This window comes from Sciurus carolinensis, chromosome 3 (genome assembly GCF_902686445.1).
Source record: "Sciurus carolinensis chromosome 3, mSciCar1.2, whole genome shotgun sequence".
Classification (NCBI taxonomy): Eukaryota; Metazoa; Chordata; class Mammalia; order Rodentia; family Sciuridae; genus Sciurus; species Sciurus carolinensis.
The window spans coordinates 100,201,244-100,219,810 of NC_062215.1; the positions used below are offsets into that span (position 1 = coordinate 100,201,244).

General features: G+C 33.4%; 1 protein-coding gene across 1 annotated transcript in view; it reads left to right on the top strand.

Annotated features, from left to right (window-relative positions):
* The window catches only part of Epc2 (enhancer of polycomb homolog 2), a 132,184-nt gene that overhangs the window by 35,129 nt on the left and 78,488 nt on the right, over positions 1–18,567 (top strand). The window contains 1 exon segment of the mRNA XM_053743364.1: positions 8,767–8,926. Within this exon segment, the coding sequence (XP_053599339.1) occupies positions 8,767–8,926 (160 nt within the window).

Consider the following 18,567-nt stretch of genomic DNA (forward strand, 5'->3'; position numbering starts at 1 on the left):
TGTCTGATAAATGTTTGGCCTTCCCTGTTTTCTTTTGGTTACTATTTGCGTGGAATTACTCTTATATCCCTTTTACTTTCCTCCTTTGTATGTTCTTATATCTAAAGTTAATTTTTATAGACAGCATGTAGTATGAATTTTTTTAATCCATTCATTTACTCTGTCTTTCGATTAGGAAGTTTACTCCATGTACATTTGAAGTAATTATTGATAGGGAAGGATTTAGTATTGTTATTTTGTTAGTTATTTTCTACATATTTTGTTGTTTTATTCCTCTGCCTCCTTTTGTGTTTTCATTGATTTTTCTTTTTAGTGACATTTTCATTCTGTTCTAATTTTCTTTTCTGCATCTTTGAGATATTTTTGTTTGTGAATACTATGGGGATTACATAAAACTCTCTTAGAGTTTTAATAGTCTGAAAATGGATGACTTTTAGTATTATAGAAAAACTATATAACACCTCTCCCCACCATTATTTCATGTTTTGGATTCACATATTGCTTCTTTTAAAAAAAGAAAAAGTATGCATTGCCGTAGTTTTATAATTATAGTTACATTTTATACTTTTGTCTTTTAAATTGCACAGCAAAATTAAAAGTGATGTGCATGCCACCATTATAGTATTATAGAATTCTGTATGTCAGCTTCATATTTTTGAATACTTTTTGTTTCAACCTGAAGTACTCCTTTAACATTTTTGGTAAACAGCTCTAATAGTGACAAATTCTTTATCAGAGAAGGTCTTTATTTGCCCATTTTTGAACGATAGTTTACTGGATATTTTATTCTAGTTTGGCCTTTTTTTCTATCAGTGCTTTGGATGTATTATCTGGCTTTTGGTCTCTGGTATTTCTGCTGAAATATCCACTATTAAATCTTTTTTCCCCCCTTTTACTGAAGGTTTAACGCAGGGGTGCTTCACCACTGAGCCACATTCCCAGCCCTTTTTTGTTTTTATTTTGAGACAGGGTCTTGCCAAGTTGCTTAGAGCCTCTCTAAGTTGCTGAGACTGTCTTTGAATCTTCAATCCTCTTGCCTCAGCCTTCCAAGCCATTGGGATTTTAGGTGCCCAGCTTCCCCTGTTAATCTTATTGTAGATCCCATAAGTAATTTTCTTAGGACCCTTAAAAAAAATTTTTTTTTAGTTGTTGATGGACAACTTTTATTCATAAAAAAACTTTTACTCATAATAGTTTTTATTCATAAAAACATAAAACTTTTATTTTTATTTTATTCATATATTTATATGCTGAGAATTGAACCCAGTACCTCACACACTTAAAACAAGTGCTCTACCACTGAGCCATAACCCCAGCCCTTTTCTCTGACTTTGGACAGTTCGATTATAACGTATCTCAGTGTGGATGTCTTTGGGTTGTCCTACTTGTGGTACTTTGAACTTCTTTAATTTGGTGTTCCTTTCCTTCATCAGATTTGGGAAGTTTTTTGGCCATTATGTCTTCACATAAGGTCTTGACTCCTTTCCCTCTCCCTCCTCCTCCCTAAACTCCCATTCATGTGCATTGGTCCACTTGATAGTGTTCCGTAAGTCCTTTGCACTCAAATGTCTTCATTCTTTTTTGTTTTTGTTCTATGTGACCACTGATAATTTTGTTAGGTTTGATCACGTCTGCTGTTGAACCCTTCTAGTGAAGTTTCCAATTCAGTTATTTTTTTTCTTTAACTGCAGGAGTTTTGGTTTTTCTTAATAATTTTTCATCTCTGTTGATATTGTCATTTTGTACATGCATCACTTTGCTGATTTCATTTACTTGTCTTTTACTTGTCTTGATGTTCTCTTGTAGTACATTGATGTTTAAGAGTTATTTTGAATTCTTTTTGGTAATTCATAAATTCTTCAGGCCTTTTTAAAAAATATATTTATTTTCTTCAGTTATTGGGCATCTTTTCTGACTTCTTTGTGTGCCTTGTTATTTTTTTATTTATTTTTTGCTGTGATTTATACATTTGAAAAAACAGCCACCTCTCCTAACCTTTAAAAACCAATATTGTATGAGGGAAAACCTTGACAAATCAGCCCAGCTATAGATTATGAAGGCCTCTCAGACCTTGTCTGGAGATGCATCTTCTTTGGCTTATGTGTATAACTTCTCAATTAGGTCTCTTAAAGTTGCTGGTAATCTGTTGCACTCTGATGTCTGTCTGCACTACTGCTGATTCTCTGTCACAACAAGCTGCTGAACTCTTTTGAGAGAGAAGTTGTGAACTGAGTTCTTCCTCCTGATTGCACCAAGTTGTGCTAGCTGCTTTTTGCAGTGGCACAGGCTCTCTGGTGCTGAATGTTGGACAGGTGTTCTGTTTACCTTTCTCAAGAGAGAATCTGTGAGCTGGGCTTTTTCTTCTAATTCATACTCCTCTGTGCTAACTTGAAGGAAGGGCTGTCATGATTGAAATGGCTTTTCTTGCAGCTATTTTTTTAAATATATTTTTTAGATGTTATAGACCTTTATTTTATTCATTTATTTATATGTGGTGCTGAGAATTGAACCCATTGCCTCACACATGGTAGGCAAGTGCTCTACTACTGAGCCGGAACTCCAGCCCCTCAACATAGCTATTCTTGACTTTGAGCTTGCCTACGGTAGTACTATAACTTCTGAGCTGGTTTTTGGATTTAAGACTTTTAGGACTATGTGTCACGAAGTCAGTGTGTCTTTGGGAAAACAAGGTCTGGGGCCTGTTATTTGTCCATATTGCTTCTTTGTATCATTTTTGGTTGGTAATTTCATAATTGTTTTCTCTAAGGTTTTCTTGGAATGTGATTCTAAATACTAGTTCTCTTGCATTGTTTCATTCTTTAAAGATGCCAATTATGTGAATGTCATTTTTCCTTGTGCGATTTACATTCTCCCAACCATCTTTCTTACCCCATTTTACTTCTGTCTTTACCTTACTTTCATTCTCTTGGTATTTCACCAGTCTTATGCAGAACACATATGGGTTTTTGTTTTTAGGGATATGTGTCATTGGGCTTGTAATAATTTTAGCCTTAATCTCTGAGATAATTTTTTCTTTTTCTTTGTTGAGTTCAAAGTCAACTCTTCACATTTCCTTTTGGTCTTTGCTTCTTTCTCTGATCTTATTTTTAAATTTCTGATTCAAAGTGACTTTTCCCCATACGCTTCTTTACACTATATAGTCATGCACCGTTTAATCCTAGGAAGGTGTTCTGAGAAGTGCACTATTTGGAGATTTTGTATGTGAACATTGTAGAGTGTATTCTCACAAACCAAGATGAAGGCTATGATGTTATTTGGTGATAAAGTCTTACATGCTATATCTCCATTGTTGAGATCAAAATGTCTTTATGTGGTGTGTGATAGTATTTAAATTTGGAGGATTTTTCTTAAAGTATTATTCTTTTCTCTTCACCCCCACCCCTAAGACTGAGAATTTATCAATAGAGGTAGAGCTAATTATTGTCTTCTGATTTTTAAATAATTAAATAGATTTAGTTAAATTTTCTTTTCATTTTTGTAGATTTAGGGTGGTTTACAGTATCCGTATGTTAGCGGTGCCCTCTTCTGTGTGTGTAGAATGTGACCTGCTTTTGAGGACAAGTTGTCCATTCAAGCCCTTTCTAGCTAGTCTTTCAGAGTCCCCATATCTCTGGAATTATGTGCGTCCAGGTTTATTGGGGGTGTAGGGGAAGGACTGTACAGGGAAATTTAAGCTAGGGCCTCACAGATGCTAGGCAAGCACTCCCCTACTGAGGTACATCCCCAGTCTCTATTTAAGTTTTATTTTGGTTGGTGAGGGAGTTTGATAATGAAATGGGAAAGGTTGAGAAGCTGGATTTTTCCATGAGGTTAAAGAATAATTGTTGGAAACAGATTGAAGATGTGTCAGAATTCAGCAATAGGAAATAGAAGTTAAAGTCAGGAGAGGACCAATATTTCAAGAGTCAAAAGTAGGAGAAAATATGCTATTGCTAGAGAATAGCAAGAAATTTGTTGTAATTCTAGAGAAGGATTCTTGAGATAGTTATGGTGCTAGATTGATAGGTTTGACTAATTAAAAGGAGACATGTTTGTCCAACTCAAAAAATGAGATTTTTGCCCTGTGCATGGTTGGCAACCTGCCTTCCTTTACTCTAGTATGATGAACTAGAACTCTAGAAGAGTTCATGGCCCATATTGCAGCAGAGAAAGAAAGCATTGATTACATGATTACAAAAACAAATATAAATCTACTAAGTCTGAAAATCCTTATTAGGGAAAGGTATATAGATCAGAGAACTGATGAAACTCCCTAATAAAAGGGAGTTTTATAAAGACTTAATGAAAGTTGGGTTCTCTGTAGATGTGACATTTTTAACATGGATCTGAAGGCTTTATTATCTATAAGTAGAGAATTGGTTATTTAGGGAAGTGTGGAGAATGACAGGAGGAATAGCGGTTCATGTTACTATTTCAGAATTTACAATTCTTTTTGAGGGCTACAATTATTTATTTTTGTTATAGAACATAAGACCTTATCAAAACCTACTAAATAGGTAGTTTAAATATATCATAATTCTTTTAAGTTTTGATTGTGACTGACAATAAAAATATATTATTCTTACATACGATTGAAATAAATGTAGAACAACATTTATCCTTTTCACATTTAGTACCTCTTTTTTTTGTTTTAAAAGATTACTGACTGATATATTAGTGTGTAGTGATCTGTAATTTGAAAAACATGAGATTAAATGACCTCATTAGATTACTTTCCACCTTGTCATTCTGTTTGTAAATGAACTACCAGTATTCACTACCTTTCTTTTTGCTTATTAATTGATTAATCTGATTATTAAAATGCATTGAGTGCACGAGTAAACATCTTTGTTTAAAGCTGAATATGTTTTGAAAATTCTGTAGTACATAGTGTTATCATATAGAGATGCTTTTGTTATTTAAGGAGGAAAGTCAGTTGCAGAAAGTTAAATTATTGATATGCCTTAGATTATGGTGCATTATCATTAGTCTTTATTTAGGGCCTCTCTCTTCCTCTCCTTCCCTTCTCTTATTCTGTATTGTAATTTTTATTATGGAAATTGTCAAGTACACAAGAGCAGGAAAAAAATCCCAATATAATGAGTCCCCTAATACATGGCCAATCTTGTTTTCAACTCTGACACTAATCACACACAGTGTGAATTTTAGAGGAAATTGCAAGGCCCCTCTGTGGCTTCATTTATTTATTCTGTTCTATCCCTCTCCCTGCTTTTCATCTTCCTGCTCCCCCCCTGCCTAATGTTTAATGTATCTATTTTGGCAAATTTAATGTTATTTTATGTGTATTTATTCTTAATTTATATAAATCACATGTTATAACTGATTCTGTTTCTTAAGAATTTTCACTCAACATTTTTTTAAGATCTACCATATTATATGTACATATGAGCTATTGGTATCAACTGCTGTATGGTATTCATAGTGAGCATCTACCACATTTTATTTTCCTAGTCATAGATTCCCACATTACCCCAAATTGCCCTCTACAACAGATACTGTTTCAGCATATAGGTCTACTTGTAAAACTGTGTGAGATTTTCTTAGGGTTATGTGTTCAAGACCAAAAGTGCCAGATCATAGGGAAGGCAGATTTAATTTGACCAAGTATTGCCACTACTCTCTAGAGTGGTAGCAAGTCTGTTAACACAGTCATTCATGCAGGCATTTGTGTTTTCACATACTTGCTAAGACCTGGCATTATCTTAATTTTGGATTTTTGCCATGCTGGTAGTTATAAATTATGTTTAATTTTCATTTCTTCAATCACAAATGAATTTGAGCATCCCTCTTGAAGCTTGCTAGCCTTTGGGGTTTTCTTACATGTAAATTGCTGTTTGTATCTTCTGTCCAATTTTCTTTTGGGACTGTTGTCATTTTCTTGTGGATTTGCAGGAGGTTCTCACACATTCTAGTTATTTATTTATTTGTTTAGTTGTATATGGACACAATACCTTTATTTTTTATGTGGTGCTGAGGATTGAATCCAGTACCTCACATATGCAAGGCAAGTGCTTTATCATTTAGCTACAACCCCAGCCCCACATCTGAATTATTAAACCTTATAGGTTTTAGACATCGAAAATAACTGCTGCCATTTTGTCATAAATTAACTACATCTATAGTATCTGTTTAACAGAAAATTTTAATATCGATGTAATACTTTCATTAGATTTGTTTGCCCTATTGTTGATGCTTATGAAATTCAAAGAATTTTTTTTCCTGCTCCTGTAGCAGAAGCAAATTTTCCTATTTTGTTAGGTTTATGGTTTCACCTTACACATTTTAATATGTAATTTGGGTAGGTATTTCCTTTGGTATTTCTTTGTATATTAAGCAGTTTGGCTGTTGCCCTTTAGTTATGTGGTGTTGTCTTTATCCCAACCTCCTTTTTATAGTGGGTCTCATCTGTCTGGGAACTTTCTTGTTATATTGATTCATATGAGAGGCAGCATAATTAGTGGTTATTAAGAATATCAACTCTGCTACTTATTAGCCAAGTGGTCTTGGGCAAGTCTCTTAACCACTCTCTACCTCATTTCCTAATCTACATAATGGAAATAATGCTACCTATTCAAATATCTAAAGTGGAATTAAATAAAGATTTTTAAAGTGCTTATTACCCAACAGTAATTGTTACATAGTTAAATACATCTATTAAACTTTTTGATACATTTTTATTGCTACATATATACATTGTATACATAAATGTAAACTATTTGGTCTTATGATTTTTTTTATTACTATGCCTTTATGCATATTTTATAATTTATGAGCGGCCAGTCCTTCTCTTGTACATTGCACATTTATAAGTTTCCTTTTAAAAGTTGACTTAGCTATTCCAGAACTTACGTTTTTCGGTTTAAATTTCAGAATATTCTTCTTGAATTCGCATGTTTTTCTACATTTAAATTAGTCTGACAAAATGTGAAAGAGATGTCGACTATCAAAGCACAAGTGATTATTTGGGAGTAAGCAGATATGACTTGATGGGCTATAATGAAACTTATGCTGCTTGTGAGAAACTCAGTAGCCGTCCTGGCTTTTACTGTTCATTTGTTTATAGCATAAGAAACTTGATTCCTCCACTTACTCATGTTGTATTTCTGTTCTTTCTCTTTTTTGTTTTTGTAGCCTTTGCTTCTCTGCTCACTTTATTGATAGCAAGTGGTAGAAGATCATGAAATTAATGTAATTCTTATGTCATCATTATTTGATACCTATCCTCCTCCATCATCCCACCTTCCTTTTAATGTACTTTATAAAATATAATCTGTGTGGGGTTTTTTGAATATAATGGTCCTTCCTTGTAATTTTATTTATATCTTTTTACATGAAAACTTTTTGAATCAATATGCTGATCCTTTTTAAATAATAACTTTTTATATAGCCTAATGACTTGAATGAAGGTAAAATATCTTAATTTGTTAGACTCTATAGGACTTCAAAATTTTTATCAATATGTGATAGAATTGATATCTTTACTTTGCCTATGGATAACCTGGGTTTATATCTGTTTTGTCACATAGGGTTGTGTTACTTTGAACAAGTTACTACATATCTTTATTCCTTAGTTTCTGTATGTGTAAAGTGCTTTGCGTGGCCTAATACATAATAGGAATCCAGTAAAGATTTTATTTATTTGTTCATTTAATATATATTGGGCAAGTTCTATGTGTTGTAACTATCCTCGGCACTAGGGATATGAAAGTAAGCAAAATAAGCAAAAATCATGGACCTCTTGGAGGTTACTTAATGCTTGGGAGGAGGAAATGGACATTAAATGAGATCTTGAATATGTCAGATATAGCTAAATTGGCATGGGAAAAATAAAACAGGAAAGGAGTGCTGAATAATCAAGTTCTGGAAGACATCTCTGATAGATGAGACTTTAAGGAATTTCTAAAGTAGCCCATTTGGACATTCAGAAACTGCAAGGAGAAGCAGTGTGACTAGAGAAAAAGGATGGGAGAAGAGGGAGGAAATGCCGGAGAAATATAGATTCTTATAGGTCATAGAGTAGCTTTTAACCCTTATACTGAATATGGTGGGACTTCTTTGGGGAATGACATTACCTGATTTACCTTCATAAAGCTGTTTTATGGGGAATGGGCCATATTGGGGCCACGGAGGAAGTAGCAAAAGCATTTAGGAGACTATTGCAGTAAGTTGTGCAAGTGATGAAAAGTGATTAGAACCCAGATGTATTTTATAGGAACTTTCAGTTAAAAAATGTTTTCTGCCTTGATTGCAATACAAGCTATTGAACATGCAAAATTTTATCTTTCTTTGCATTATTAAAAATTTTATGCTACCAAAGTTTCAAGTGTTGTTTAAGTGTAGAAGATACTAAAAATCTGTAATACAAAGTCATTTCCTGTGACTCACATATTTTTCCCTAGTCCGTCAGTGGTGGCATGTACCTCTAATTTAGCAAACAAGTATCTGTCTTCTGATAACTGAAATTTTAAACTCTTAATTTGTAAGTACGCTTGTGCTTAATTTTTGAAGAATTCTTATTACAATTTTAATAGTCTAACGTTTATGATACCATTGTAAGCCACAGGTGTTAAGAGGGAGTGATGGCAGTGTTTTCTATAGGTCTGCAGTAAAGAAACTGTAATTGAGTGAAGGAACTACTTATAAATTGATTCTTGCACTTATTAAACAACTTTTAAATAGAAATGTTGAAATGTTTTGAATTAATATTATCAAAATAACTTATGTTGCCTACTTTACATTTTCCAGGAACATCATTTACAGCGAGCTATTTCAGCACAGCAAGTGTTTAGAGAGAAAAAAGAGAGCATGGTCATTCCCGTTCCTGAGGCAGAGAGCAACGTCAACTATTACAATCGCTTGTACAAAGGAGAGTTTAAACAGCCCAAACAGTTCATTCATATTCAGCGTAAGTTTTGTTAATTCATTGTTTTCTGTTTGTAATTTAAATTTAACAACCAGTTAAAGTCTTTTCTTTTGCCCAGAGATTTTAATTTTTTAGGTTATAAACAATTACTCATAGAAATGTTAAATATTAGACATTAAAATCCCTCTGCTTACATTTGAACTTGGAGATCATTTTGAGTTTTAGTAGCATTTGGAACATTTGATGTTTATGCAACATAGGATTTTATATTGAACTTACTCTTTATTAAACAGTTAAAAGATAGTGGGGTACCGTACTCAAATGAGATTTATTTTTAAAAGTCCCCATGACCATAATTTACAAGGGTTAGGGCTGAATCTTCTGAAAATTTTCAGAATTAGATTCCATATCTCTACTTTACTTTAATCTAGTTTTTATAAAATTTTAATTCTGCCTCCTTAATATTCTGTTTTCCTAAAATGACGACTAAAATGATCACTATCTCTAGCTTTAAAGCCATTTCAACAATCTCCTAACTTTAAGATTTACTATTCTTTTTCTCCCTTCTTTATTCTCTTCTAATTTATCTTCTCCACAAAGCCTGCTTACACCAGAGTGGTCTTCCTAAATTTTCAATCTGAGCAAATTATGCTCTTTATTAAAATCCTACCGTTCTTTATTGTCTATGGAGGAGTGTTCAGTTGATTGTGCGTGCAGTTGCTAGTGTCTTGGTATCTTGTCAGATTAAAAAAAAAAATTCTTGAGTAGCTAAAGTAGAAATTCTATGTTTCTACTATATGCCTACCTTAAGTACTTAGCTCTTTGAAAATCCCTGGGTGTGTACACTGGTGATGTGTATTTTTAAGTTTCTGGTTAATTCTAAAACACTACCAGATTCTGATTTTAACATTAACTGTGTGTGTTTTTTTGGTTTTTTTTTAATTTTTATTTTTAGTTGTACATGGACACAATATCTTTATTTTATTTTTATTTATTTTTATGTGGTATCGAGGATCAAACCCAGTGCCTCACACATGCCAGGCAGGCACTCTACCTCTGAGCCACAATCCCAGCCCCAAGATTGACTGTTTTTCATTATGTCTACGGTGCATGCTTTTTATTTTTCAAAGATGAAAAATATGATTACATCTTGAATAACCATTGTCCAGGATTGAAGTCTTATTCTTCTAAAGAGAACTTGTATTGTTTCTGCCAGGAATTTAGGGACATTACCAACCTGAGACCATTTGAAAGTCTTTGCTTACTTTGTGTCATTCATTTATTTGTTTTTGAACCACAGTGTTGACTTTAATTCAGGCAACAGATGTTCTTGGAGTTCATTTCTCAGGGGGAGATTTTATTTCTCCTTCTACCTAAGAACAAGTTGGGAAATAAAAAGTTCTTCACTATCCCATTTTGCATGTCTGGTTTATTATTTTATCTTACAAAGAGGGTATAGCTTTATGCAGGAGTTTTTCATTCTATTAAGCGCTTCTTAATATTAAGATCCAAGCATAAAGCTTTTTTTTCCTCCCTTCTGGTACATATAATAATGGTGCATTCTTGAAATTGATGGCAATTTAGATTTGATAGAATTCAGTAATAGTCAGATTCTCAAGTATAAGGTCCTTTTTGATTTGTTACCCACCTTCTCCTTTAATTTCATCTCCTGTTACTTTTCCCTTCCCTTTGTCCTGTAGTTACTGAAAATTACATTTGCCTTATTTCAAATTTCATACTTTCTTGTATGTGCTATTCAAGTCTTCCTTTCCTTCATATAGCTCATTTAAGATTCAACTCCCTTATGAAGCTTTCCCTGAGTTTTCTGATTCTACCACTCATTGCTTATTATGGTTGTTATACATCCCTCTATTATAGGATTCATCACACTTCATTGTAATTCTTTGTAACCATTCTTTCTTTTAGATTGTAAGCTCTTGAGGGCAGGAATTATGATATATTATTTTCTCTTTTATCTTTAGAGTAAAGTGCTTGGCTTATAGATGCTCAATAAAGGGTATGTTTGTTAACTGACTGATTTGTGTTAAAAAGACTTTTGGTTATAGACCATTTCTCAGAGACTTCTAAGGACTCAAGAAAAACTCAAATGCAAAACATTTGTGTGATTTTTTTTTTTTTTTTTTTTTTTTTCCTGTGTGTTCTTTGACTTTGTGTCCCTTTGGCTTATTGAATTGCCTTTATCTTTGTATCAATTAAGAAGGAGACAGGTTGTTCATAAGGGGAATTTTAAGGAATTGTCTTAAGCCAAAGTATTGTTGTTTTGTATTTTACTAGCAGAGAAGCTAGATAGCAGGATCATTTATAAAAACCCATTCTAGGAAATCAAGAATCAAAAATTAGGTTTATCTCATCTGGTCAGGCCCATTGGATATAATAAACATTAATCTTTTTTTTTTTTTATTTCATTCTATTATTGTAAAAAAATGGAATAAAAATAATAGAAAATTCTTAACTATTTTATTTTTTAAAGTTTGTCAGCATGTACCAAATATTGTGTATACAATATCATAATACTGTATATATGGTTTTTTATTTTGCCTTTTCAACTTCGTATTTCAAGTTTCTCAGGTTTTTATGTGTACACTGTCATTTTAAGTGTGAGTATACATTTCCATCAAACTGATATTCCACAGTTTGCTCCTTTCATACCTATTATTGGACTTAAGGTTATGTGTACTAAATTTTAAACTCACATTTTTATTGAGTTTTTTAAATGAAAGTTTAAAAATTTTTTTGACATAAATTCTTGCCAGTTCCCTTAATATGAGGAATTTTAGAAAATATCACCTTGGATTTTTCCTTTTTTCTTTTAATGAAAGATTCGAAAGACTCCCCATTTGTCTGGCTAGAAAAAAATTAAAAATTGCCACAGTAGGGTGGTCTTATTTATGTTTTTCACATTGCTCACTTGGGCTTTAGCAGAAACCTCCTTATTTAGTTTTGATATTTTCAATCCATCATTCATGGGGACACTGTTGTAACTACCCATTTCAGAATTTTTCAACAACTCTTGCCTAGAGGATAGATTTTAGCATCTTTGTGTGATATGTAAAACCCTCCTTTCTGTCTTCCCAACCATGTTTCCCTGTGTGTTCTTCCATTAAGATACTAACCAAATTGAAATGAATCATTTCAGTTCTTTTCCGTCTCTAGATTTTAAGCTCCTGAGGAACAGGAGCTTTTATTCGGTTAGTATTTTTATTACCAAGTACAGTCTCAGACTATATTCTCAATACACTTTTCCCCCTTGATTTCTCTATTCCTTCCTGCTTTTAGCTACAATAATGAACTTTTTGCAACTCTTTGACTTAAAACACCTTAGTTTTTCATTTCTTCATAAGCCCTTTACTTCTGCACTTGTTAAAATAGAACCTGCTTCCAGGATAACCTTTAGAAACCTTTTCTTGATTCCTTTAAGCAGAATTCTTAGCACTGTTTGCCTCAAGGTCTTCTGTGTCATTTACACATGTCATTATGGCACTGACTGTCTTCAGTTGTGATGGCTTTCTGTTGCCTCATAAGGCTGCAAAACTTACCAAGACTTTTTTTGAAAACAATCTTTTCGTTTTACTGTCTAGTACTTGTGCTTATATATGCATTTAATTTTATTTACTAAATAAGTGAATTAATGAATTGATTAAGGGTAAAAACATACACATAATGGCATTTTTTGGATATAAATCTTATAAAACTTAAAATTATACCATCAAAAATAAGGCTAAAATTATTAGTGCATACAGTGAAATTGAGGGACCTGTTGTGTTGCATCCAAGTTAGAAATTAAGGGGTGAATTCTCTTATTCATCAACACTCATTTCAGAGCAAAAGAGTTGGGAGTGAAATGACTTCAGTCTGGTGTGTTTATGAGATAAACATTTTTGTTTCTTCCTCTCCTTTTCAGTACAAGTTTCTCATAATCTCCATACTGGTATTCTGGGGAATTTATTTAATCACAAAACTCTGGATTATTCTTAACCAGATTGGAAACATTTTGAAGGCACATAGTCTCTGATATCCCAAGATACTCATACTTTTCCACACTTAGGCTGATCTGTATGTGGTCAATTGTGTACCACATGTGTTTTATATCATTAAACACATTTACTCTGGTACCTCACCCTAAATGTTACAATTCTTTCAGTTCTTTTGGAGTTTAGTAAATTCATTACATTCAGTATCCAACCTTTTCTCCTTGAGGAAAATGACTTGACTTTCAGTAAATTATTTAACCTTTTAACCCCTTTAAAAATGTTTCAGTATCTTACAGTTGACATTAAGTATTAGAATTTTAGAATATGAGACTATTTGAGATATTGTTTGCAGATCATCTGTCCAACTTGAAATCAATTCTATGGTTCTTGGTAGCAGGACTCGTTTCTTTTTTAAAACGATGCTTCCTTTCCTCTTCTCATTGCATTCTGTCTACGAATATAGATGAGTATTTCACCTCACCTGCTGGACTGAAAGAAAGTAAAGTTCAGGAGAAGGAATAGGTTGTATAGTTTCTTTTTGTCATCCTGTCAGGAAGGAAACGAACATTACTTGACACCCAGTGTACTTGAGTTTGGCTCCTTTTTCAATCAGATGAAGCTGATCATTATCAAGTCTACAGTGGAAAAAGAGGAAAAATTGCACTTATTTAGTGTAAAGTGAATCATATTCCACTGTTTTCAGCAAGAGTGCAATATATGTTAGCCTCACATCTGACTTTAGTGTCACTGTCCTTGGAATGTCCTTTTATCCACCACCACCACCCCCCCCACCAAATTCATAGATTCTTTACCATGGACCAGGGGCAAATATGGTTTGATTAGAAAGAATGTGGAAAAATCCAAATGTTTTAATTAAAAAGAGATAAAAAGAAAAAAGATGAGCATTGTTTTGTTTATACAGTAAAACTTATTGGTGAAAAGAATGTATTCCAGGAACATCATTTTCTTTTAAAAATCTCACTGTCTGTGTATTAAGAAATCACTTTGAGCTGGGGAGCAGTGACTTAGGAGGCTGAGGCAGTAGGATCTCGAGTTCAAAGCCAGCCTCAGCCAAAGTGAGGCACTTAGCAACTCAGTGAAACCCTGTGTCTAAATGAAATACATAATAGGGCTGGGGATGTGGCTCAGTGGTCAAGTGCCTCTGAGTTCAGTCCCTGTATCTGCCCCCACCACTCCAGAAAAAGAAACCACTGAGCACAAATCCCGTGAAATGATTTTAGACATTCATTACTGGAAAAACAATGCCATGAATATAGAAGCAGATTATATCAGATTTATAGAAAACAATTCCAGGTGATGCTGGATTGCAGGTTGAGATGGTTAGAAGATTAACTAGAAGTACAGTGAGCAAGACCAGACTGTGAGGGCAACCCACTTGCAGATCATCTGGCCCTAAGGATATTCCTGTCTTCCGGGATAAAAACTATCACCACCCCCTATTTTTAGACAAAACTGTGAGTTATGGCAGTGAGGCTGAAGTAGTAAAGTAGGATCTGGGTAGCTGATAATCTATAAAGAAGGAGGGGCCTCCAGCCACAAGAGATATTGCATAGTAAAATAATGTCTAGCACTTGAGGGAGAAACAAAAGAATCATTTGGTGTAGACTGGGCTAGAGAGATGAAAGAAAAGTCTGAGTTCAAGCAGAGTGCCCCTTCAGCCTGGTGTGCAGTTTTGTATATCTAAAATTTAAAAAAAGATATTTGCAGTGACTTTGAATAAAATGCAGCATAATAGATTAAAGACCATAGTCAGAGAAATCAGGGAGAAAGCAAAGATAAATAGGTAAATTTGATGCATAATGATATATATCTTAAAGGTGGTAGAATTAATAGACAAAGCACAAAAGTATGATTGGTCATAAAGCATGTTTCTTGACATGGAAAGAAGCACTTAACCCCTTTTTCCAGGGACTTCCAAAGAAAATACTGTGGTATTACTCAGATTCTCCAGTGACACCACACTGGCCTGAGAATTAACACCTTTCAATATCTTGTCTGTCTTCCATAAAAAAAAAAAAAAAAACTAAAGGATATTTGTCTTCCCATCTTACCCTGGTAATATAATTCTGTGGGTTGCCTACCCCATAAAAATGTTCTCTCATATGCTTACTTCCTGAAAATGTTAATAGAGGACTAAATTATTCCTGCCATAGCTATGGGTAAAACATAGTGAAACAGCTATTTACTTGATGTCTATGTATAGTTTCTGTCAGTGTTTTATATAGATTTTATATTTACTAGGCAGATAGTGCTCAAAGGAATCTTATGAGGCAACTAATACTTTAATCCCCTTTTCAAACTTAAAATTACACAAAGAATCTAAGATAATGCAATTAAGCAAGTGGAAAAGTTAAGATTCAAATCTAGGTCATCTGGTTCCACATTGTGCCTCTTTTATGATCTATTGCCTCCCATCATCATAAGTTACAGATACTCATTGATATATATTAAATATAGAAATCCATTACCATTCCAAAGGGGTTGATACTAGAGTCAACAATGGGTGGGGGAGGGTTTTTTATTAGGGGGGTAAAAAAGTTGCAGAATAGATGATTGCCTGTTGATTGATAGAAAAGTCAAATGCACACAACTGTTAGAACATACTCTTCTCATTCAGTCTGGCAGGAGATTAATGAACGGAAGAGCACTATGTATGAGCAGAAGAGGAGGTGACAGGCAAAGGGAAATACTTGAAGAAGAAGGAACCATGAAAGCAATAAAACAAGCATTTTACATTTTACTATATTACTTAAGAGTATTGAGGTGCTTTATTGAAAGGTGGTGTATTGAGGCTTGGGAAAGCACAAATTCTAGCTTTTAACAGAGTATTTTAAATTTTGCAAATCAAAAACAATGGAGCGAAAGCCACTAGGGCAACAACATTTAGACTGAGCCTTTGAAAGAAAATTGTTTCCATTCCAAGACACACACACACACACACCCATACACCACATAAAGTAAGAGGATCAGACAGGACATTTGGGCTTCAGGAACTAACAGAGCAGAGCTAGAAAGTATCTTCTAGTGCCTTTAGGCTTGTTCCAAATTCAACCTGTCTTTGAAGATAATCTTACAACCCTAATGAAGGAGGCTCAAATTGGGAAAGGACTGTGTGACAGTTAGTGATTTCTAAATCTCCGGCTAAGCTGTATGCATGGCAAAAAATAAGGTTTGCTTTGAATAAACGAATTGGACTGCATAGGACATTGTTTGGGTGGCTTTAATTTTTATCCCTCTCTCTAAGAAAAAAAAAATGCCGGTTAATGTACCTCTCATGGTTCTAGACTAATGGATAATAGAAATGAGTCATGTAAGGATGGAAGATTAAAAAGGAACTCTCCATGATGATGATGCTTTTTAAACTCAGAGGTAATATTTTAGTGATTAAAATAACTTTTCTCACTGATATTCTTCTTGTCATTAAAATGATCAGACAGTAAAATAATCTCCATGGAGTTGAAAACTTTAAGGAAGGGGAACTTGCTCCCAAATAGTTTTTGGGGTTTGGGTTTTTGTAGGGGTGGGGTGCAGGGTTCTGGGTACTGTGGATTGAATCCAGGACGTTGCATCTGCTAAGCAAATTCTACCTCTGAGCTACATCCCCCTACCTCTCTCAAAGAGTTGATTTTTATGACTGACTTAAGAATCTTCTTTGTTTCTGATAGAAACATATTTGTATTTTGAAAGTGATGTTATACTCTGATTATAATGAAAATGAATTGTTAATTACAAAAGAAACTCTTAATAATCCCATCTCCCAAAGATGGCCAACACAGATAAAAGTAGTTTGTTTTTCCCTTCTTTACAAATATATGTTATATTGTGTATACAGTTGTAAGAGTGTATGTGTGTGTGTGATTTCTTTTGATAGTTAAAAAAAAAAAAGCATTTTTCTAGGTAATTAAATAATAATTTTTCAAAGCTATAAAATATTGCAAGGAATTAGTTTCAAGTTCTTCATTACTCAGCATGAATCTGTAGCAAGGCCAATACTGAAGTTTTTTGTTCCTCTTGATTAACAAGTTTGTGGTTTTTTTTTTAATCTTAGTAAAAATGAATTTGCATATTACAGATATGCAAATAATTTAACTATTAGTGATTTGCATTAGTAAAATGTGAATTTGTCTTTCAAGGGAAAATAAGATTTTAATCTTTAAAAATATTAATAGACTTTATTTTTTTACAATAATTTTAGATTTACAAAGAAAAAAAGTATAGTTTCCATATGCTACCCACTACTCACACACACTTTCCCTACTATTAATTAATATCCTGCATTAGTTGATACATTTGTTACAGTTAATGATACTGATACCTTATCATTAACTAAAGCCCATAGTTTACAGTGTGCTTTAAGTTTTATGGATTTTGAAAAGCACATACCATCATAGAACCACTATTACAGTATCCTACATAACAGTTTTTACTTTGCTGAAAACTTTTATCCTACACTTCACTAATTTATCCTTCTGAACCTTTGTAACCACTAATCTTCTTGCTCTCTTTAATTTTTCCTTTTCCAGAGTATTTTATAGTTGGAATCTTAGAGTACATATCATTTTGACCTCTTTATCAATATGTATCTAAGGTGGTTCTGTATTGTTTTATCATTTAATAGCTCATTTCTTTTTATCATTGAATAATTTTCCTTTGTATGGATGTGCTACAACTTGTTTATCCCTTCATCTATTGAATAATATCTTCCTTCTTCCAGTTTTACAAAATTGTGAATAAAACTTCAAATATTTATGGACAGGTTTTATATGAACATGAATTTTCAACTCGTACCTAGGACAGCTGTGTTCCAAAGTGGCTGTACTATTTTGTATTCCCACTGACAAAGAAGTGCTTTTGCCCTGCATTCTTACGGCACTTGGTATTGTCAGTTTTTAGGTTTTAGCCATTCTAATACATGTGTTATCTCATTGTTTTAATTTGCCATTCCCTAATGACTTAGGATGTTGAGTACCTTTTTATATGATCAGCTTTTATCCTCTTTCGTGAAGCATCAATTTAAATCTTTTGTCCATTACCTAATTGGATTGTTTTCCTAGAATTGTGTTTTTTCTGTTTTAGATACAGGTCCTTTATAGATAAGTGTTTTGCATTTTTTCTGCCTCTTTTAGGCTTGTCTTTTAAGTCTCTGTTTTTACAGAGTAGTTTTTAATTTTAATGAAGTATAGTTTCTCAGTTTTTTGAATTATGCTTTTGGTATTATTTTTGAAACTCCTCATAAACCCAAGATTACTGAGATTTTCTCCTGTGTTCTAGAAGTTTTATAAATTACATTTTACTTTTTTTAGGGGGAGAGTACTAGAGATTGAACTCAGGGGCACTCAACCACTGAACCACATTCCCAACCCTATTTTGTATTTTTATTATTAGAGTCTCACTGAGTTGCTTAATGCCTCATTTTTGCTGACGTTGATTTTGAATTCATGATTCCTCTGCCTCAGCCTCCCAAATTGCTGGGATTACAGGTGTGCCCCATGGCTTGTCTTTGATCCATTTTTGTCAGTTTTTATGGACCGTGTAAGATCTATAGATTTCAATTTTTTTCATGTAACTGGATGTCCAAGTATTCTAGCACACATTATTGCAGAGACTATTTTGTGTTTCATTGAATTTCCTTTGTTCCTTTGTCAAAGATCAGTTGATTGGGTTGGGGAT